Source organism: Lithobates pipiens, unplaced genomic scaffold (genome assembly GCF_037356315.1).
Source record: "Lithobates pipiens isolate NorthernLeopardFrog02 unplaced genomic scaffold, aLitPip1_a1.2 Scaffold_19, whole genome shotgun sequence".
Taxonomy (NCBI): domain Eukaryota; kingdom Metazoa; phylum Chordata; class Amphibia; order Anura; family Ranidae; genus Lithobates; species Lithobates pipiens.
Genome location: NW_027507764.1, coordinates 465,902,714 through 465,925,643, shown reverse-complemented (window position 1 = coordinate 465,925,643; position 22,930 = coordinate 465,902,714). Strand labels below are relative to the sequence as shown.

At 39.2% G+C, this 22,930-nt stretch overlaps 1 protein-coding gene across 1 annotated transcript in view; it reads right to left on the bottom strand.

Annotated features, from left to right (window-relative positions):
• PREX2 (phosphatidylinositol-3,4,5-trisphosphate dependent Rac exchange factor 2) overlaps positions 1 to 22,930 on the bottom strand; it is a 436,082-nt gene that overhangs the window by 273,632 nt on the left and 139,520 nt on the right. Inside the window, exons 9-11 of the mRNA XM_077492842.1 lie at positions 12,343 to 12,492; positions 4,392 to 4,536; positions 3,615 to 3,715 (exon numbers count right to left, since the gene is read on the bottom strand). Coding sequence (XP_077348968.1) covers positions 3,615 to 3,715; positions 4,392 to 4,536; positions 12,343 to 12,492 — 396 coding nt within the window. The remainder of the gene's footprint in view (positions 1 to 3,614; positions 3,716 to 4,391; positions 4,537 to 12,342; positions 12,493 to 22,930) is intronic.

The window sequence follows — 22,930 nt, the reverse complement described above, 5'->3', positions numbered from 1 at the left end:
CCTTCCCTATGTTTTCCAAAAAGCTTAAAGATAGTTTTTTTGACTGGAGCTACACTTTAAAAATGTACCGGTTGAAAATGACAAACAGATTCAACTTAACACAACAAACCTACACAGTCCCTGTCTTGTTTGCACCGCCTGTATACTGCTGTTCTGGGTATATAGGGCCTGGGGGCCACATGCATTTCCTTTTTTTAATATGGGTACGGGGTTCCCCTTAATATGCGTACAAGACCCAAATAGGCTGGTAATGGGCAGGGAGGGCTACCCATGCCATGTTTCTCAATGATTTTCAACCATATTGCAGGAACCAGATATAACATTAAAACCGCAAGCAGTTTTAAATGGTGTTATTTCCGTTTAATGTCATTTTGTGCAGGGACTGTTCTAAACACGGGAAACACGTGGCACTTCACAGGCATACTACAGACACCCCCCAGGCACCATATTTAAAGGAATATTTCACTTTTTTTTTTTCACTTTAATCGTCATTAAAATCAGTGCTCCCGCCAAAACGGTAGTTTTTAAAACTTTTTTTTGCAGTGACCCATGTCCCCTGAGGCAGGAGGCAGGTTGCCAAACCCTTTTTAGGACACTATCTTGCATATTAGCCGTTAAAATTAGCACTTTCCAATTCGAACGTTCGAGTCCCATAGACTTCAATGGGGTTCTAACGTTCGTACCGAACGCGGGGGTCGTTCGCAAGTTCTGGTGCGAACCGAACCGGGGGGTGTTCGGCTCATCCCTATTTCTGATATAAAGAAGATTTGGCTACACCTTAACCACTTCAGCCCTGGAAGAATTTACCCCCTTCCTGACCAGAGCACTTTTTGCAATTCTGCACTGCACTGTCGGTTTAACTGACAATTGCGCGGCCCTGTGATGTGGCTCCCAAACAAAATTGATGTCCTTTTTTCCCCACAAATAGAGCTTTCTTTTGGTGGTATTTGACCACCTCTGAGGTTTTTATTTTTATGCGTTATAAACAAAAATATAGCGTAAATTTTGAAAAAAAATTTTTTTTTACATTTTGCTATAATAAATATCCCCAAAAAATATATAAAAAACATGTTTTTCCTCAGTTTAGGCCGATACATATTCTTCTACATATTTTTGGTAAAAAAAAAATCATAATAAGCGTTTATTGATTGGTTTGCGCAAAAGTTATAGTGTCTACAATATAGGGGATAGTTTTATGGCATATTTATTGATAATTTTTATTTTTTTACTAATAATAGCGGCGATCAGCAATTTTTATCGTGACTGCGACATTATGGTGGACACATCGGACAATTGTGACACATTTTTGGGACCATTGGCATTAAAACAGCGATCAATGCTAAAAAATTGCATTGATTACTGTAAAAATGTCACTGGTAGTGAATGAGTTAACCACTAGGTGGAGCTGTAGGGGTTAATTGTGTCCTAGGGAGTGATTCTAACTGTGGGGGGGAGGGGCTGTGTGTGACACATCACTGATCACCGCTCCCGATTACAGGGAGCTGTGATCAGTGACAGTGGCATTAGGCAGAACGGGGAGATGCTTGTTTACATTAGCATCTTCCCATTCTTCCTCACCGTGAGACGATCACAGGTATGCCCACAGACATAGAGTCCGTGGGACCCATAATCATGGTTACAAAGCTCCCGGCGGGTGGGCCCGCAAGGCCCCGCTTAAAGGACAAAGTTCAGGTACGTTAATCTGCCGGTATGTGCCCTTCTGCCACAGTATATCTACGTGAGGTGGTCAGGAAGCAGTTAAAGAGTAATTGCAGTCTGCTCACATAATTTGTAATAAAAACATCTTTGCCATCTTACTTGCATATTATTTTATATATACTGTGGTTCTGTACATGCCAAATATGCTGCAGAAATCTTCCTCCACTGAGTCTAGCTGCATCCATTTTAACTGTGGGTAGCTGAAGCTGCTGCCTGTTCACTTCCTGGATTTACACAGACACACAGAGGCACACCTCCAGCTCTGCAGCTCTCATTGGCCCTCTTATGACTCATCCACCCTCCCTTCCTGGTAAACTCTCACGAGAGTGAGAGAGAGAACTGTGCACAATGTCATAAGCCTAGACTTTTTACCAGACAAGAAACAGGAAGTGGGCTGTATAAGGTATTTACTGGCAGAAAAAATTGTTTTACTATCCAAAGTTAAAACGACAAGGACAGAGGATTTAATAGATGGAAAGATGAAAAAATTACTGAAGTTCCACTTTAATGACCATTAAATCAAGACTAAAATAAGGATAAAGCTAGGCACCATCAAACTGTCTCTATTTCATTTTAGATATGGGCATAGATATACACGGCACGTTTATATCACCCAAAAATCATCCAACAGTCTGATGATTTCTGGCAGAATGATAAAAGAACACATTTATAGGAAGACGCTCTGGATATCTCTTCTTGCTGATGCTGATCCTCGATAAAGCTGAACTCAGCAGTTTATACCAGAGAGGGAACAAAAAGAGATTATCAAAATCGTCTCTTAAGAGATCTGACAAAAGATTAAATCTGATTGGTTGTGATTGGTTGGCACATTTTGCACATCATCACTGTTCTTCAAACTAACAAAATTAGGATGATTTATGAAAGCGGCAAAAGGAGCAATGGGGAATTACAAATCATTATGACACATAGTAGTAAGGATGCAAGAACCCCGGTGAGTAGGCAGCCCCATTGAAAGCAATAAGAAGCTGCCGGTTCTCAAAGCTAATCATGTCCTCTCACCTGTAATCACTCATACAGCCATCACATGTGAGTGATCAGGACTGAACACAGGCAGTCTGTGTTCAAGGTCTATCAATCACATGTGATCACTGCATGAGTGACAACATACGAGTGGGCACGATAAGCTGATAGAGCCTGTGGCCTCCCATTGCTTTCAATGATGCTGGCTACTCACAGCTAATCATAAGAACTCCTGCTGCTGTTCCGGCAGCTGATCTCAGACAGAGTGCATTTGCAATTTTGAATGCACCCCAAATAAGAAGACATCTCTTTCCAGATCTATAGTTATTTAAACTACGAAAAACGCTATGGAAAGCTAAGCCTTGCAGCCTACTCTTCATACTGATTTGCTACAGACTCAGACTTAAACTGGTTCCAAAGGCAAAATGTTTTTTATGCATTAAGGTAAAAAGCCTTGTGGGTGCAGATCCCCCCCCCCCCCCTACTTACCCGAGCCCCATTTTGATCCAGCAATATGCATGAGAGTAGGGTCTCACGCTTCTTATTATCTCATACAATAGCAGGAGCCTGTTGTCAATCACAGCAACTGAGCCAATTAGGAGAGAGTAGGGCCAAACCATGCTGTGTGTGTGTGAATTGACAATGGCCATTCACAGGAGTGTGGCTCAGGAGCGAGCCTGCTCAAGTGCCCTCATAACAATAGACTTGCTATTGGGGACACTTGGCAGGGGGAGGAGTCTGGACCATTGGTGGAGGACCCAAAAAGAAGAGGGTCTGGGCTGCTCTGTGCAAAACAACTGCACAGAGCAGGTAAGTATAACGTTTATTTATTTATTTTTAATTACAACCTTTAGAATCACTTTTACATGTTAGATATAAGATAGAAAAAGTCAAGATTACTGATGATACTTTACCATGATGGATAATTCCATTTTCCAGTAAAGCTTGACCAAGATTCACACCCTCTTCAGGTCTATTAATTTCTCCAATTTCAAGTAACCATTCCACAAATTCACTGTAAAATATCAGAAACAGGTCACTAACAGGAGCAAATATTCCAACATCAAGCTATTCCACCAACCAGACTCTGAAACCTAGTACCACTAGATAAAAGACACAAATAAAAGCAGCTCTGCAATTGCTAAGTGCCAATTTACATCTATGTGTTGTGTTATGTGATGAGACATTGGGGTCCTTTCATTCTGAATAGTACCCCAGTACACAAAGGCAACACACATACAATGCAACACACTGCAACAAATGGCAACACACCATGTGTTGCAAGGCATGGGGGATGCTGATAGGAGTAGAGAGCAGAATAAAAGAGACATGTGCTCATTAATGTGCTGCTTCTCATTTTACCATCCAATGACAAGGTGGAGAAGGAGAGAAGATCTTTAAGTGAAGGTGAAACTCCAATGGTAATAGTCAGATCCCCCCCACCGCGCAGGACCATGCTGTTTGAAAGAGCTATATAGTATATAAATATAAACATATAAATCTCAAAACTGGATGGACAAAATACAAAAACCTTTGTCATGTAAAACATCTCTCTGTTTAACTATGAAAAAATACTTTTAAACTATACGTTTCAGATATATTACATTAAAAACATACTTGCTGATTTTTTTAATTATAAACCCTTCTCTTCATATATCCATTAACAAAGCTATAAAACCTGACCACTGTACCTTCCAAGGAAGCATTTTGGGAATGTGGTCAGCTTCTTCTTTCGGTCTTTGATTAGATTTCCATGTTTGCACATCATTTTATAAAGTCTTTCCCCCTGTTCTGATATCATCATCCAGGTGTCCTGCTCCATTCCCAAAGTCAAACCTAGAAAGTCAGAAAAACATTCAAAGTTCAGTGTTTTATTTTTTGGTGCCAGTTGACAAAAACCCATATTCTCAGTAGGCTCACCAGACTGTTATATATATATATATATGATCTCCGTTAAAACGTATCTAAACCCAAGAACAAAAACTCTCTTGGGGAGCAGGTGTGTTAGGTTTGGTGTTATTACTCTCGCTCTCTCATACTGGTCACTGGAAGCTCAACATGGCACCTCAGGCAAAGAACTCTCTGAGCATTTGAAAAAAATAATTGTTGCTCTATATAAAGATGGCCTAGGCTATAAGAAGAAGATTACCAAGATCCTGAAACTAAAGCTGCAGCACGGTGGCCAAGACCATACAGCGGTTTAACAGGACAGGTTCCACTGAGAACAGGCCTCGCCATAGTCGACCAAAGAAGTTGAGTGCATGTGCTCATCGTTATATCCAAAGGTTGTCTTTGGTAAATAGATGTATGAGTGCTGCCAGCATTTCTGCAGAGGTTGAAGGGGTGGGGGGGGTCAGCCTGTCAGTGATGAGATAATACGCCACACACAGCATCAAATTGGTCTGCATGGCCGCCATCCCAGAAGGAAGCCTCTTCTAAAGATGATGCACAAGAAAGCCCTCAATCAGTTTGCTGAAGACAAGCAGACTAAGGACATGATTACTGGATAAACTTAATTTGGTTCAGAGGGTGTCAAGTGTGTATGGCGACAACCAGGTGAGGAGTACAAAGACAAGTGTGCCTTGCCTACAGTCAAGCATGGAAGTGTCATTGCCTGGGGCTGCATGAGTGCTGCCAGAACTGGGGAACTACAGTTCATTGAGGGAACCATGAATGCCAACATGTACTGTGACATTGTTATATCCAAAGGTTCTCTTTGGGAAATAGACGTATGAGTGCTGCCAGCATTGCTGCAGAGGTTAAAGGGGTGGGGGGTCAGCCTGTCAGTGATCAGACCATACGCCACGCATGGCATCAAATTGGTCTGCATGGCTGTTGTCCCAGAAGGAAGCCTCTTCTAAAGATGATACACAAGAAAGCCTGCAAACAGTTTTCTGAAGACAAGCAGGCTAAGGACATGGATTACTGGAACCATGTCCTGTGGCCTGATGAGACCAATATAAACTTATTTGGTTCAGATGGTGTCAAGTTTGTGTGGCAGCAACCAGGTGAGGAGTACAAAGACACGTGTGTGTTGCCTACAGTCAAGCATGGTGTGGGAGTGTCATGGTCTGGGGCTGCATGAGTGCTGCCGGGTCTGGGAAACTACAGTTCATTGAGGGAACCATGAATGCCAACATGTACTGTGATATACTGAAACCGAGCATGATCCCCTCCCTTCAGAGACTGGGCCTCAGGGCAGTATTCCAACATGATAATGATCCCAAACACACCTCCAAGATGACCAATGCCTTGCTAAAGAAGCTGAGGGTAAAGGTAATTGACTGGCCAAGCATGTCTTCAGACCTAAACCCTATTAAGCATTTGTGGGGCATCTTCAAATGGAAGGTGGCAGAGCACAAGGTCTCTCACACCCACCAGCTCAGTGATGTCATCATGAAGGAGTGAAAGAGGACTTCTGTGGCAAACTGTGAAGCTCTGGTGAACTCCATGCTTAAGGGGGTTAAGGCAGTGCTGGAAAATAATAGTGGCCACACAAAATATTGACACTTTTGGCCCAATTTGGACATTTTGACTTAGGGGTGTACTCACTTTTGTTGCCAGCGGTTTAGACATTAATGGCTGTGTGTTGAGTTATTTTGAGGGGACAGCAAATTTACACTGTTATACAAGCTGTACACTCACTACTTTACATTGTTGCAAATTTTAATTTCTTCAGTGCTGATATAATATCAAGATATAATAAAGTATTTACAAAAGTGTGAGGGGTGTACTCACTTTTGTGAGATACTGTATATGTATTCATAATGCAAATCAATAAAAATTCCATGTAAGTGCTCAGAAGTTCAATCCAAATTAGTCCCACAAAATCAAACAAGTGCTCAGTGCAAACTCCATAAAAAATGAATGTGCCCCTAAATTCCAATGATCCAACAAAGTAATTACAAGCATAGGCAGATACATCGCATAGAAACACGAGTAATTACCGATCGACACCTTGGCGAGTGTGATGACGTCACTTGTGAGTGACGGTGCACACCTGGGTGAAAAGTGTCATTTACTTTGCTGGATCATTGAAATTTATTAGCACAATCATTTTTTATGGACTGTGCACTGAGCAATGTTTTGATTGGTCTTTTCAGGACATGGCATTTTTATTGATTTGCACTTATATGTATGTATTTACTTATGCTGCAATCTTCACTTGATGTATTTTTATAAATAATATTTATTTATGCATTTAAACTTAAATTGATGGATAGCGCAAAACATTTGGGTTTACTCCAGAGCTTATTAAATGAGCATAAGCTCTGCTGACTTCCATCATCAAAAAAGCAAAAAAGCAAAAAAGCATTTTTTTTCCTTGTGATTGGGTATTCTTTGCAAAATGAAACTTTGCCTCTTTTGCTAAGCTCTGGAGCAATTGCCCTTGCAGAGTGCAACCCCATTGTGCATTACTTGGTGCTTGAAACGTTGCTATTTCAAGTCCAATTCCCAGATATACACCGTTCCTTTCTACACCTGCCTTGATCTTCATCTGCCATTTTCCTTACTTGTTGCTACCCTGCTCCTCTGTTCTCCTTCCCCTGGTTTTCTTATTTCCACTGGTCTACTTTTAAGTTTTGTGCCTTCCTTTCTTTGCAAACTGCTTGCTTCCATCTCTATAATGCAGAAGTAACTTTGGTCTACTGCTGTGATGCCACCTGTTCCAACTGGAGTTATTCTCAATATATCACTGCAGAATACCACATAACTCACAAATTTACTAAAGAACTTGTGCTAACTACCGAATCCCTTTCATAAATAGAAACATAATTATGCAATTTAATATGAAAAAAACACCATCTGCTTCCTGTAAAGGTAGCACATAGATGAGTCAGTTTATTTGTTCAACCAGATGGACTCAATTCCCTATCCGCACATTCAAGGTGGATGGGAGAATCCTGCCCTGTGTTTTTGTATTCTGACTGCAGGACTGATTCAGGAGAAATTTTGCAGCAGAGAGGTTGTACAGAAGTCGATCGTTATATTGACTTTTGTACAACCACAATGCTCATACATGGATTGAAATTCAACTAGGCCTTGCTAAACCAACCAAAATGTGATCCATCTATGGACAACGTTGGTAATAACATTAATTTTAGTTTGAGCAACACTCAATTTATGTTTTCAATTAGCAGTAAGAATGGGTCGCTGGTTCGAATCCCAACCACGACACCACCTGCCTGGAGTTTGCATGTTCTCCTTGTGCCTGCGTGGGTTTCCTCCGGGTACTCCGGTTTCCTCCCACACTCCAAAGACATGCTGGTAGGTTAATTGGATCCTGTCTAAATTGTCCCTAGTATGTATGAATGTGAGTTAGGGACCTTAGATTGTAAGCTCCTTGAGGGTAGGGACTGATGTGAATGTACAATGTATATGTAAAGCGCTGCGTAAATTGACGGCGCTATATACGTACCTGAAATAAATAAATAAAATAAAATTTGAATATTATATTTTTATAACTAAAGGCAAAACTATTTGGACCGAGTGGAGATGGATTAGAACCCCTATCAGGTTTTCATTGCTGCCTCTGCCCCTGTTAGGGAGATTCTTACCATTATTATTAAAAGTGAAAGTAAAAGAAAATCACAAATTTTGGGTTGTCCTCAGAACAGTATTAGATGGAAATAGAGCCCTTCTGAAGCAGTCATGATTATACGACGAAACGCGTCAAGGGCATGGCCAGATGATGTCATTATGCTAACAGGAACCCAAAGTAAGAAAATTTAGGCTTCAAGGTAAGGAGACTTCAACACAAATTAAATCATTCACTGTCCATGGCAGGACAACTATTAAAAAATATATGTAAAATTCTGTAATTTTTAAATTAATGTAAAAAAGCTCAAAAACACTATCATTAATTTCCATGACCATTGGAATGACACTGTAAATGTAGTGTTTTTTCAAATAGACAAAGTGGATCCCAACACATTTCCATTATTATAACATGTATGTTTTCAACATTATTAAACGATTAATTTGGCAATAGGTCCATGTCCAGTTCTGCATGGACAATTATGGAATATTGTCTCCATTGTTTGGTCAGAGTTGTTACGCACATTGTTTACAGGGCACTGTACAGACGATAAAGGATTAACAATGCAGAATGTGCTAGGTAACGTAGTCTGGTGTTACATGGAACATAGCTAATCTAAGGAGACTGTTTACAGCTGTTATTCTATTTACAAGTGGCTCTTTTAGCAGTGAGTCACAGTGTATCCTGTACTGAATGAGACACATTAAAAACAGACTAAAATAGAGATTACAGGAACACCACAGAATCATACCCAAAAAAGGGTACCTACAGACTAAACAGGGCAGTCAGACATGCATGCACCAGAATAGTGCAGAACACTCCAAGATTTGATCATTTGGCTACATATTAGTCAATGAAGAGTGGAAAAAAAGCTCTCAGTGTTCTGTGAGGGTGAAAGAGCAGACTGCACATGTGAGGGTAGGGAAAAAAGCTGAATGCTTATTTGTAAGTTTCTCAGACCATGTACTTAACACTCACTACGCCCTGCAATCTGCAGGACAGAGAAGAAAAGTCAATGGAATAAGCAGTTTGATTAATAATGTACTGAGGATGTTGTAATGCGTAGGCATATTTGTGGAAAAAGGTGAACTAACCTTTTAAAGTAGATCTACATTCTAAATGGATGACATTTAATTTGCTCAAGCATCATATATTATAAACAACTGCGTAAGTAGATGTGTTGTTTTTTTCCATAAAATGCTGTTCTCAGTGCTGCTGATCTTCTCTGAACTTGTTTAGCCCATTCCTGTCTACATGTACTCCGCTGTCAAGTAAACATTATTTTTCTTAATCGGCACCCTGATTATGGCTACAGTAGAACATGCCTGTGCAAAGTGTGTCAGCCTAGCCGCTTGTACTATCCATCAGGTTTGTATGTGACATTAAGGAGCATCATTGGGAGACAGTTGTCAAAGGAAGGGTGTGAACAAGGACAACTATGCAAGGATCGCCAGGTATCATTGCAATGAAATCTGAAATGGAATTAACATGTTAAACATGTTAAAGCTTAAAAGAGATTTTAGCGATTGGGTTACTATCTATTTGAACATGCTCTATCAACTGTTCCCTTAAAGCTTGAATGCCTAGTAGTCAGGTCTGTATGTTTTAAATGGCCAAAGCAACATATTTCCATCATTATATCATGTATTTTTTCAACATTATTAAACCATTGTTTTTGCAATAGGTCGGTGTCCAATTGTAGACCTGCAATGGCTGATCATATTAAATCTATTGGCTATTAGGCAGCCTTCCAGCGCTATTGTTGTTGGCTCAAATTCCAATTACAACACTACCAGCATGGAGTTTGCATGTTCTACCTGTGCTCTCATGGGTTTCTTCCCACACTCCATAGATATGTTGATAGATTAAATGGCTCCTGTCTAAAAATTGACTATTGTATGGTTATGTATGCATGTGATATATGGACCTTAGACTTTAGGGCAGGTACTGATGAGATTTTGCAATACATAAAGCACTGTGTAAATTGTCAGTGCTATATAAATACCTGGAATAGATAAAATACTATTAGGGGTTTTGAAAAAGAGATCTTTAAGAGATCTAAACGCAGTGTCCTTGTCACTCACTGTGAGCTGAAAAGACTGCACAAACAATGTTATCTATATTTTTTAACCCACTAGTTCCATTAATACACCATGTAATGGAGATGAAAACAAGCAAACTTGTTTAGGGCTCAATGACTTGGGTATGCAGGGCCATACACTGCCCAGATATCCTGTTCCTGAGCCTGTACAAATAACATATTGACAGTGTCCGCAGCTGATTGCATCTAATTTTACAATGTGGTATTACATGGGGTTAAGGAAAGATGGACAGCCCTGAACACAGACAGTTTTCAAGCAGGGCCACACATCTGTCCAATGTACAAGTACATGCAAACAGACACGGACAGCTGCAGACGCTGTCAGCCTGACATTCATTTGTATAGGCCAAGCAGCCACAGCTTAATGTAAACAACTGTCCATATGTGCCGCAGAAACATAGTTATCTGAGTGGTGTACAGCCTTACCCGCCCTAATAGTCCAGCTTGTGTGACAGGCATGGCTCCTTCTATAGATACCATGGAGAAGTAAGTGTATACTGTACATGAAGGGACTGGAAGTGTGTTTTTTTATACATTACTAGGTGAAAATAAAGGGAAAATGCCTAAAAAAGAAAATTGTAATCACTTCATCTAAGGATTGGTACGCTGAGATATATTTACATTTTGTTCTTTGGTCTAAATACACTTTAGGAACTTTAAAACTGCATAGACCAAATTTTGCATTAAACCCAATTAACACTGGTTGGCTTCTAGGTGAAATTGGCACATACAACAAATTATTCTGGTTGTCTAGAGCTACAGTATATGGCATATTGTATCCTCTCTTAACCTCAGGAAAGAAAAAAAGGTGTATGGGTTTATATTCATAGTGTTTAGAGACCAAAACCACTTAACCATGGGAAGAAACATGCTTTTTCTAGTTGTCTGTTAATTCAGCAAGTATTGATTCTGAGAAAACGCTGTCCTAATAATACTGCCATTTAAAGAAGAGGCAAGTTGCCAAAAATATATTCTTGAGCTTAACCACAATTTCTTTTACTTGTAGGTTATTGAACCTGACTTCTTGGATAATGTCCATATTCACTTTCATTCCATTGCAATTTGACATTTCCATTTTGAATTCAAGCTACTTTTGAAAAAGTATGCTTAAAAAAATGTGGAAATTTGTTCTGAAGCTTTTTTTTTATTTTTATGTAAATGCGATAAGATTATGAAAAACAGTGTTTAGATTACTGACAATGGTGAGTTAAAGAATGTTTACTTAGTAAAGTGAATGTAATTTTCCAGAATAAGGTAAAACTGGGATCACTTGAAATATTCAATCATCTGCAAGAGACGTTTGTGGCTATATATATATATATATATATACACACACACATATTTTGCAAATTCTCTACTGCTTTAGTAATTTAACCCCATAATCTTAAACTGCCCATACAGCCATACACGTAAAAAGTGGCTTGAAGAAGAGAAATCCATAGAATCTGTCATCTACGCTAAACAATGTGGATAGATGAATTTCTCACTACTAGCTACTGTATTCTGTGAGCCGAAATACCCAAACAGACTGCAGCTGATTGTTCATCGAATGTCTCAGCCCATCTTATTCTAAATGTTTTTTTCAGTCAAGGTCTGTCTAGCTGGCAGATGTTGGCAGACCCTCCCGCGTTTTGAATTTCGGCCGATTCAAGAAACTGTCCGAAATTCGAGTCGTGTAAGACCAGCTTTAGTGTCAGTTAACATTATGTTCATGATTTGCTGTGATGTAAACAAATACAAAGATATTTAAGGAACAGTTAGGCCTCATTCACATGGTCATACTTCTCAGAACACCTGTGTAGAGGGCCGTGTTTACCCACCCAGGAGGCACAGGTGGTCCATGAAGCTGCGTACAGACAGTCTGTTCAGGTCAATGTTCAAATAAATGATTTATTTCATTAAATGTTCTCTGTATTTGTTTAAAAAAAAAACCCACCAAAATCTCCCGATCTTTCATTAAATTTTACCCACTCTTGAACTACCACTCTAATTGTAAACTCACACTTTCTCTTCTCCTTTTCTTTCAATATGGCTTCCAGCCACTCTTGCTTCTCCTCAGCTGTCTTCGCCATGCACACAAACCACTTGTTTTTGGCAGTGTTGTGTATCTTCCAGCCATGTGTAACAGTATTACCGCTGCTGTGAAAGTCAGCTGCAAGAAACAAAAATCACATAAATCTCAATGACAAAATTAAAATAAAACTTTGGTTCTCAGATATCTATTAAGGTAGAAACTACAGATAGGGCAGACGTACTTCAATTAGGAAATAAGAATTGCGTGTATTTTTTACACAGCAACAATCTAATTTCAAATGATAACTAAACCCAACACTAAATTTATAATGAGACTAAATATAATACAATAGAATAGATGTTGTGATTGCATTAGTTTCCTTTTTTCAGGCTAAGTAAATGTTTTGCAAGCACAAACCTGCTGAATCACCGGTAAAGCTAGTATTCTTCTAATTCAAGGAGGCCATGGATGAACTGAAATTCAACCAGCTCAACATTCATGTGTGGCCACTACAGTTGAACAGAAGTCAGTTTATCAAATGACCTCTGTTGGATAAAAGCCACTCGATCTGTGTATTCTAACAGAGGGAGAATCTACCCATTCTCAGAATAGAATGGTGCAGCAGGAAGCATTCCGCCATCCACCTTGAATGCGGATGGGAAAATGCTGATAGAAAAAAAACGGATCCACCTATGGCCAGCTTTATTCCCGGTACACAGAAAATCGTATGACAAATACCACTTTCGAAGCAACCGTAGGATAATTGGATCATTAGTACAGAGCTTTCGAGAGCCGATCAGGACATTTCATCCGATATTATTTGATCGGACATGCATGAAAATTTCATATGATACCAGATTGTACGATTATCGTGTAATCCAATACAGCTGTCATTTGAAAATGCAATATAAATGCATTACAACACATGACATCACTTCCGAATTTTTATTCTGTTGTACGAGTATTTTTGTGACTTTAGTAAACTCTTCAGATTCTATCTGATATTAGCGTGTGAAAAAAATGGACGATCATTCGACCAATAATTTCATTTTATGTACCGAGCATTACTGTTGATTGAACAAATAAATAAAGCAATATTATCTATTGGGGGGGGGGGGGTGCCTGCACCTATTCTCCGAGAAAAGGAAACCTGATCCTATGTATAGGAGGAAAAAAAACCCTAATCCTAAGTTTTGAGGAAAACTACTAATAGGGTAGCAAACCACTTCTCAAAAAAATGTTCAGGTATGCTGTGTGCATGAGAACACATAAACATAAAGCAGAGGTTTCTCGGTTTTGACAGCAAAGGTGGAGATACACTTTAAACACATCACTGACCTATTTAGGTGCTTTCTAATGTGAAGTTATTCTTAACAAAGACTCTAATCAGTTTTAGTTGGTTTCTAAAAGCTCAGATACACCTGCTGTTTACATAAAAGGGTTTGCAGGCTGAAAAAGATTATTTTCTCAAACACCAACTCCTGCGCTATGAACTTTGAAAATTAAAATATATCCACAGCCAAAACTTGTTTTTCCATTTTTGGTTGAGCAGGAAATGGTTAAAACCTCTGTCAATATTCTTATGCCATGTATGTCCTGTTTAAAGAGAATTTTCCTAATTTCCTGTGCTGTACACGCAACAGGAAGTGAGTGTAAATCTCTGCAAAGTGAGTTAAATAGTTGCCACTGTAACTAATGTCACTATTTCAAGATTTTCCTACTATTCCCGTACTGGTGGCAACATTTTATATTTTCCTTCACTTTAAGTCTCATTGTCATTGGTTATTAGAGAGATGGTAAACTTCCCAAACACCAGACAATACAAAACAAAACAAAAAGTTCTGCCTACAGAGATGAAGGAGGCCCTGTTTTAAAGTGCTTTTGCTGCGTGTTCAGAAATTCTATATACTTTAGATCTGAGCACAGGTTCACTTTAAGTTTACATCTAATTGCTTATTATCAGCAACACATTTCTTTTTTCAGACAAGAAGAAACATTCTTTAAATTGAATGCGTTCTCTCATTCTCTTAGATCAGTTCATCATTGTATTTTATTCTAACATGTTTAGCTCCTTGTTTTATTCTTATGAGGAACAAAAATTTCCCATCAAAGCAAGTTTATCTTGAGCCCATATGGTGTTTGAATCCTGGTGTTTCTGGTGCCTATCAAAAAAGCATGACTTGAAATTAAAACTTACTGTTTATACAAACTAAATACTATAAAGCTGGCCATGCACCCACAGAATTCCTTTATTTAGCCCAAGAGGTGATTGAAAGAAGTCTAAAAGATTCCTCCATCCATATGAGACAGCACAAATGAGTGAACCTCCTGCTGCAGCTATCGTATTCCATAAGCCAGTCCCGCTGGCTTTCAGAAAACCAGAACACTGCCAACATCTGATTGGATGCAGGCACTGTTCGGTCAACAATTTTTCACCCAGTTTTTTCAATTTTTTATTTGAAGTATGCCAGACAGCGGTGCTGAGAGGGCACCCACTGATCCCATTTTGGCCAATTCATTAGGATCTGGACAAAATTTACTCCAGCTTTAGAGCTTATGTATTTTATGTTGAAATCACTTTTCTCCCCATGCAAGCCAAAAGCAGCTTAAATAAGTTTAGAAGCAGGCCAGAAGGCAGTGAGCAGGAGGAGGTAAAGGAGGAGGCGGGAGTCCGCCGTTTTTTTTTTTTTTTTAAAGCCAGCAGCTACAAATACTGCAGCTGCTGACTTTTAAAATAGTGACACTTACCCGCCCAGCGCGCCCGCGATGTCGGCACCCGAAGCCGATCTCTCGATCGTCTCTCGGGTGCTGCTGCCGCCATCTTGGGTATGGGAATCAGGAAGTGGAGCCTTTTGGGTTCATTTCCCGGTTCCCTACTGCGCTTGCGCGAGTCGCGCTGCGCTATAAGGATGGTCCCCGCTGTCTCTGGGATCCGTGTGTTTCCCAGCAGGCAGCGGGGGACTTTCGGAAAGGGGCGTAGATTTTGCGGAAAGGGGCGTACCTTCTGCAGAATCTATGCCGGAAGTGGGTGCAGATACCTGTACTGTACAGGTACCTGCACCCCCCTCCTCCCTGAAAGGTGCCAATTGTTGCGCCGGAGGGGGGGAGGATTCCAATGAGCAGAAGGTCCACTTTAGGGTGGACCTCCGCTTTAAACCTCAGGAAATGTTAAAATTCTCCCTTGTAGCGGGCCTGTGCTCTCACTGCAAATGTCAACTGCTCATTTATTCTAAAGGAGTGTAAAAGCACATTTACTTACCTGAATCCTCCACTCCCCGGCTCTTCCAAAGGACGGCACTCCAGCATGCTCCAGTGGTGAACTGTCCCTTGATGCCATTATGGCTACTACATCAGCCTTTGATGACAACAGGAACTTAGACCACTGGAGCATGGGGAAGAAGTTGTTACAGGGAGCGGTCTAACAGTGCAGAGAAACAGAAGATCAGAAAATGCCAGAGCAACAGGAAGGTCCGCCTTCAATGTGGAGACACATTGCTTGAACACTTACCCACAGGTGCAAAGGCTTAATAATACCTTGGTTCAAGGCAGATTGGCAGGAACTCAAGCAACTCAGACCGGCACAGATATGCTTTCTTCATTTTCCATGTCTGAAGTTTACAACCACTTAGGGCTAGCTTTAGGGGCCAACTGCATAAGCATGCATCAGTAAGTGTGCAGCACACTATACAACCAAATATTGTAATAGTAACAATGTCTATACAGCACATTACATGTATTTGTGGTTATGTGGCTTGGTTCCACCTCTGGATGCCCTCCCACCCTAGTCCATTGCCTGTGAACTATGCAGAAATCCAATTCTGCAAATTACTGAAACTTTAACACAGTACATAAACTGCTAAACTATACCTAACTATGCACACATTTTTCTATAGCTGCCCAGTGCCTATAAGCTGTGTTTTTTTAAGGGACCTCAGCTTTAATGTAGCCTGTTAGGATCAATAAGAGGGGTACCGCTCTGTAAAGTAATGCGAGTCCGATCAGTTTGTGTCTGTCAATATCTGACCTGCATACAGAAGTATCTGTGTATTGATCTATTTTCTTTAGGCAGTATCCTACAGTATGTGTGATAAGCATGGGCCAGTCTCTGTAGGCTCAATTAAAGTGGATGTCAAGGCAAGATTAAATAAAGACACGCAAAACACCTTTGCATTCCATGCACTTTTCAAGTTTTATCCATTTAAAGACCTGACCCAACAAGTAAAGAAAAATACACATTGATCTACTAGAAATACACTCAGCTCTTAAGCCCTGTTTTGGGATGACAGCACATCATTTCTGTTCAGTGTTGTCAGCCCTGTCCAGAGTTTTTTGCTAAACTCACAAGTCACCTCCACTCTCAGATCTCAGCAACATAAAGGCTAATCATTCTGTAGTCCAATAACTAGGAGGGCTCTTTAAAGCGTAACTACACTTTTTTTAACAAAAAATAAAAAAATTCTCCTCTGGGTGATCTATGTACAAGGATTTTAACAAACTTTGTTGCAGATTCCTACCTTTTGTTATATCTGAAGAAATCCCTGTTTGTTCCTCTGTGCCCTTTTGCTGAGTGAGTCTAATCTAATCAACCAGATGCTGCAGAATTAGGGCTCTATTGAGGAAAAAATCAGTCTAGAGGTTATTTACTTTTGGGAGTAATCCTACCAAAAATTACATGCTTGTTGCAGGGGATTCCAAAAATTGGACTCATATCTTAGTGCAGACTTCTGGGAAAATCAGTGAGCCAATCACACAAGCAGAAAATTATGTTTCTGGGGGGGGGGGGGGTGTTCTGTACACATTTTGTGTACAGAACAGCTCCAGGTAGCCATATTGCATTGCACTTTACAGAAAATTACAGAGCTGCAGATTGAAAAGGAAAGGTAATGTTTCATGACATTCAATTAAAATATGATTTGTGCCACAATTGTAAATTGCGGCACAAATCGTAAACTCCATAGTCGAATGTACATGCTGTTTTGATACCTTCAAAATGTGAGTTTCTTTTTATGCCCATTTATTAAAGTATCCTTTCGAGACAATATTGCGCTATGCTGGGTTTTTGTTTTTATGGTTTTATGCACAAGACTATTACCTCATCTCTCATCGGATATTAATGAATTTTTCGCATATTGGATGTGGCGGTGCAAGCTGAGTTTGTGGATTATCTATATCTACCGTGTTGAATCCCATATATAAGCCTACATGACTTGGGGGGCATATGCCTAGCTAAGTCCAAGTTTTCCGGTAAGCCTCCCCCATTTTCACGGTGGTGGTGGTGATGCATGTATGAAGAGTATACGTTGAAAGTTTTTCCTCCTGCAAAGTTTTTTCTTCTGCAAGTTCAATATTGGATTTCACAGTTTGGGACTAATTCAGTAGTTGCACATTTCTTTGTGAATTGTTCATGAAGGACTACTATTTATTTATATTTTCACTTATATTTACTTTTTAAATGTTCACTTAACTGCTTAAACGTGGTTTTCATGTTTCATGTTTATTTACCACTAGGGAATTTGTTTCTCATTATTTGAGATTTATATGGTGACACGTATAATTCTATTTTTTCCTTTGTCATAGCACTACACATACATTTTTCTTTCTTCGTGTTTATGCTTTTTGTCTAGAAGCTGTGTTGGCAGCTTGATCAAAGTTTATTGTCACAGCGCAGTATACACCAAAAATATTATTACATTTTTTTTAATATCTTCTAACAAAAAGTTTCCAACGGTATATTTAACAGATCAACAAGGAGCAAGTATAAGAAGTTCATTGTTATTAGGGTTTACATTCACTTTAACAATGTTTATTACTATATTTTTACCCATGTTACTGTATTTTTTATTTTTTTTTGTATTTCATTGGGCTCACGCTCCTTTGAAAATATACCATTCCTTGAGTGTTAGCTTTGGGAATTCATCATTATGTCTGACTGTCAGTTTGCATCAATGCTAGTATTATGGAATGCCCAGAAATCCTAATATGATTAACCTGACTATTTATAGAAACTTACTGATCTTAATAACCTGAGTTGGGGGGGGGGGGGTTATTATTATTATTGCTATTATTAACAATAATAATACAACATTATAGACACATGGTAATAATAAAAGATTAGATGTATGGACAAAGTAAATTTCAATCAGAATTATTTGTAGTCAGGGAGAAAAGGGCCACTGTGAAAATGATGCTAATTAAAACAGTTCATGGTAAGGGCCTGAGAACAGGGAAGTGACAATTTCTTGCAGAGAGTGCTCATTTTATTTAGAAGACATTCTAATTAGCTATTAAGCTAATAGGCAAGTCTTCTGAGAGAAAATGCTAAGATCAGAAAAAACAGCCAATAATTCACAGCCTATTCTGGAATTCGCTGGACTTTGCAAATCTGCATTAAAAAGAAAAGAGACTAAAATAAATTATAAGAGAGAATATACTTCTGTTATAAAATGTATTACATTATCAGTAACAGCAGTATTATTATTTGTCCCTAAAGTATTATTTCTATTAATGACACTAGTACTATACAATAGATTTAAGAAAAACGTAACAGAAATGTATTCGATTGATAAAGCTTTTTTTTATTAAACTATAGTATACAACATTATTATTTTTTTATTTTTTATAATTTATTCTATTTTAATAGTGTAGTGGAAGTCAGTTACAGATTTTTCCTGACAGACAGAATAAAAAAAACTGTAGGGTGAAAGGAGACTGTTATGGCAGACTAATTGTACATGATACCATTTCGCTTTCTACAGCAAAGTGCTTCCAAGTGGTAAACTATACTTCGTAAAAGACACAATTTATGTTCACCATGCAGTGCAAGTAACCTACTCCATCATGGCCAATGCTAAAGAGCATGCAAGCTGGTATCAACATGGTGGAGGCTCACATGCTCATTGCCCTCTGGCCAATAAAATAGCACTTTATTTATTTAATTAAAAAAGTTAAAAAGGTAACCCTCCAAATGCTGGGCTGCTGTCAGAAACACACATTCAGCACAATGGGGAGCACAGGCCTTACATTTACTGCTGTAATTTAAATATCTGCCAGGTTGAGAATATTCATTGCATTAAAACTGTGACATATGTTGCCAGCGAATGCACAAGCAAATCTAGACCTGGATTCACCAGCCCATTTATAAATATAGGCCAATTTTTTTTTTTTGACTGTGCAGGCAAGTCAAAATGGGGCCAAGTGTTGTGCACACAAGCTGGGAAATGTCAGCTTCCTCTTCTCTACAATTTATTATTGAGTCCATCAGGAAGCGGATGACTAAATATTCCATCTCCATGCTGCTTGTCTGTTCCCAGGCAGATGTGTGTTTGTATGTTTCCAGGGAGAAAAATGCACAATTGTCTGCGCTATTGTGTAACCACATTCCTGAACCAAGAGGCACAATGTCTACCATCACACTACAATGACTCTAGCTGTTATGAAACACTATAATGTATACAGACTTTTTTTTAAATATATTTTACAGTGTACACTGTTTACGTTGTGACACATAATGCAGACTGAAATTTGTATCTTCTCTTCACAATACTGACAGATGAAACTCTAAATACTATGTATTAGCATACTTTATTTTAATGCACAGTAACCAAGAAAATGAACCATGGCTGGGTTGTGCATTTGTGTCAAGACTGGCAACCTGGCAATTATGGTGTTCCAAAAGGCTGCTCTATGTAGAGCATTTATAGCCTCACTGAACATGTTTTAATAATGCACCAAATATATGAGTTGAAATGATATGCTATGGATTTTACTTCCAGTACAACAGTAACTGAATTCCTGGAGATCCTACACCTGGCAACTGAACAGTACCTATACGCATGAGATAATTATGATCACTTTGATTTAAAAAAGGGATCATACAAGATCCTGAAATCTCAGCCTGTGTTGCCTGCTGCTTTATGTGAATTAAGGACAAGATTATCACTATACGAAAGTGTGCCGCTGAAAATCCTAATTTTATCATATGCTTGGTAACATCATCACAGTTACATAGTTAGTCTGGTTGAAAAAAGACACAAGTTCTAGTTCAACCAATAAAAGGGGGGATACAATCCTATATACACAATCCTATACCCACAGTTGATCCAGAGGAAGGCAAAAAAAACAGCAAAGCATGAAAGCTTGATCCAATTTGCTCCAGCAGGGGAAAAAAAAACCTTACTGATCCCCCAAAGGCAATCTAATATTCCCTGGATATCCAGTTATATTTTGTGCATTTAGGAAATAATCCAGGCCTTTTTTAAGGCAATCTATTGAGTTGGACAGAACCAGCTCTTGAGGGAGTCTATTCATATTTACACAGCTCGTACTGTGAAGAAGCCTTTCCATATTTATATATTAAATCTCTTCTCTCCTCCAGACGTAAAGAGTGCCCCTTTATCCTTCGTGATGACCTCAAAGTGATTAACTCAACACCAATATGGAACACATATGTATTTAACCATGGAGATCATATCCCCCCTTAATCCCCTCTTCTCAATAGAGAATGAATTCAGTTCCTCTAATCTTTCCTCATAGCTGAGCTCGTCCATGCCTCTTATCAGTTTGGTTGCCCTTCTCTGCACTTTCTCCAGTTCCCAAATATCCTTTTTGTAAATTGGTGCCCAAAAGCTGAACTGCATATTCAAGATGAGGTCTTATTACTGATTTGATCTGGGGCAAAAAGATATCTCTCTCTCTGCAGTCCATGCCTCTCTTAATACAAGGCTTTTGCTTGCTTTGGAAACCGCTGCTTGGTATTCCATGCCATTATTAAGCTTATGATCTACCAGGACACAGAGATCCTTCTCCTCTATTGATTCCCCCAGTTATACTCCCCCTAGTATGTATGATGCATGTAGTCAGTAGGGGTGGACGAACGGCTTGAGGAGAGCACAAGTTCGACCCGAACATTGCCCGTTTGGGTGTTTGCCAAACTCCCAAATTTTCTGTGTGCTCGGCAGGATGTTCGCCAGATGAGCCCACGGTTAAAAGGTTGTTAAGGAGCAGGACCACCCAGCCGCCGCATCCTTAACAACAGATAAAGCCCTGTTAAAGGTGGCACATTCTGACCCACCAAACGTGTTGGCTTTGTGATAAATCTGTACCGGAATGATTAAATTTTGGTGTGGAGCTTCAATATCAGATTATTTTAGTTAGGAACCAAGGAGACATTGAAAATCCTTTGACGTAAAGAAGCTGTCAACTCTAAGAATCCAGCTATTCCAGACCCCCTATAATAATATGATATCCATAAGACACCTTTTCTAAATCATTACCCTTAAACAGTGCTAAGTGTTATGTTTTATTTTTGTAGGTTTGCTTCATATTAAGTGCATTGTAAAATATTTTTGAAAGACGTCAGTAATAACTAGATAATTCTTGCACCCATTTAGTTAATAAAATATTGGAAGTTAATGTAATGTACTAGTACCTTATTCTAGGGAAGTTATTTGTAATTGTGATTAAACAACTAAATCATTTGTTGTCAGGACTGGTACAACTTTTATAATAAGAAATTAAATTATGATGAGGGTTATGATACCTCAAGTCAAAAGGCAGGGCAATTTGTTGTTCCTCTATCATACATAGCTGTCTAATGTGTTTTTTTTTTTTTTGGTGAGCAATATATTTGATCTTCTCAATTTAAAACATTAATTTGCATTGCAGGCACTTCTTCACAGAGCAATTAAAAGCAAATAAATTGACACTGCAGTCATATTTCTAATATAGCAATACATTAGTGGTCTAAAATAAAGATGTTTTGTTAACAGGACTAAATCTTAATTAAAACCTTAGATGCAATGTACAACATAACATGGAAAATTTTAGGAATCGTTACACTAAGCTCTGTTTGACTATTTGGAACCAATTGGCAGTCTGACATGCTACAAATGTCTTCATCATGCGGGTATAAAATTTGTAGACAAATAATAATGTGTAACTAGATAATGTCACATTCATAGATACATTTAGAGGTTATAACCAGGTCATAATAGAACTAATGTCTTAAATGTATTACATTTGCGTTTAGTGCAACTTGTATAGTTAGATAAATGCAGGTTGTATATTGTTAAAAATTAGTTTCTTCTTTCTTCAAGGTATACATTAGAACAGTGTTTCTAAACTGGGGTGCCATCTAGGTTCCCTCGGGGTGCTCCAAGCAAGGGACCCAGTTTGCCTCGGATCAGCATCATTAGTTGCCATGGTGTGGGCGGGCCCGCTGTCAGCACCATTGAAAACCATTTATGCTCTAGGGCCAGGACGCACGGTGAAATTTGTTGCTATGGTGATGACGGCCAGCTCACCCACACCATGGCAACCAGTGACACTGATCCAGAACAGGCAACAAGCAGGACCAGCCCCTGCATTTAGGAAAATACATAATTCCACCTCCTCCAACCCTCATGGGGGCTTTGATGTGATGGTGGGTCTCTGACATGATGGGGGACCTCTGATGGGATGGGGGTCCCTGATGTGAAGGGGAAACTTCTGATGTTATGGGGTCTTCTGATGTTAAGGCAGTTGTATACATTGTCCCTGATGTATGGGGGAGGGAGGATGTCTTATGTGATAGGGGACC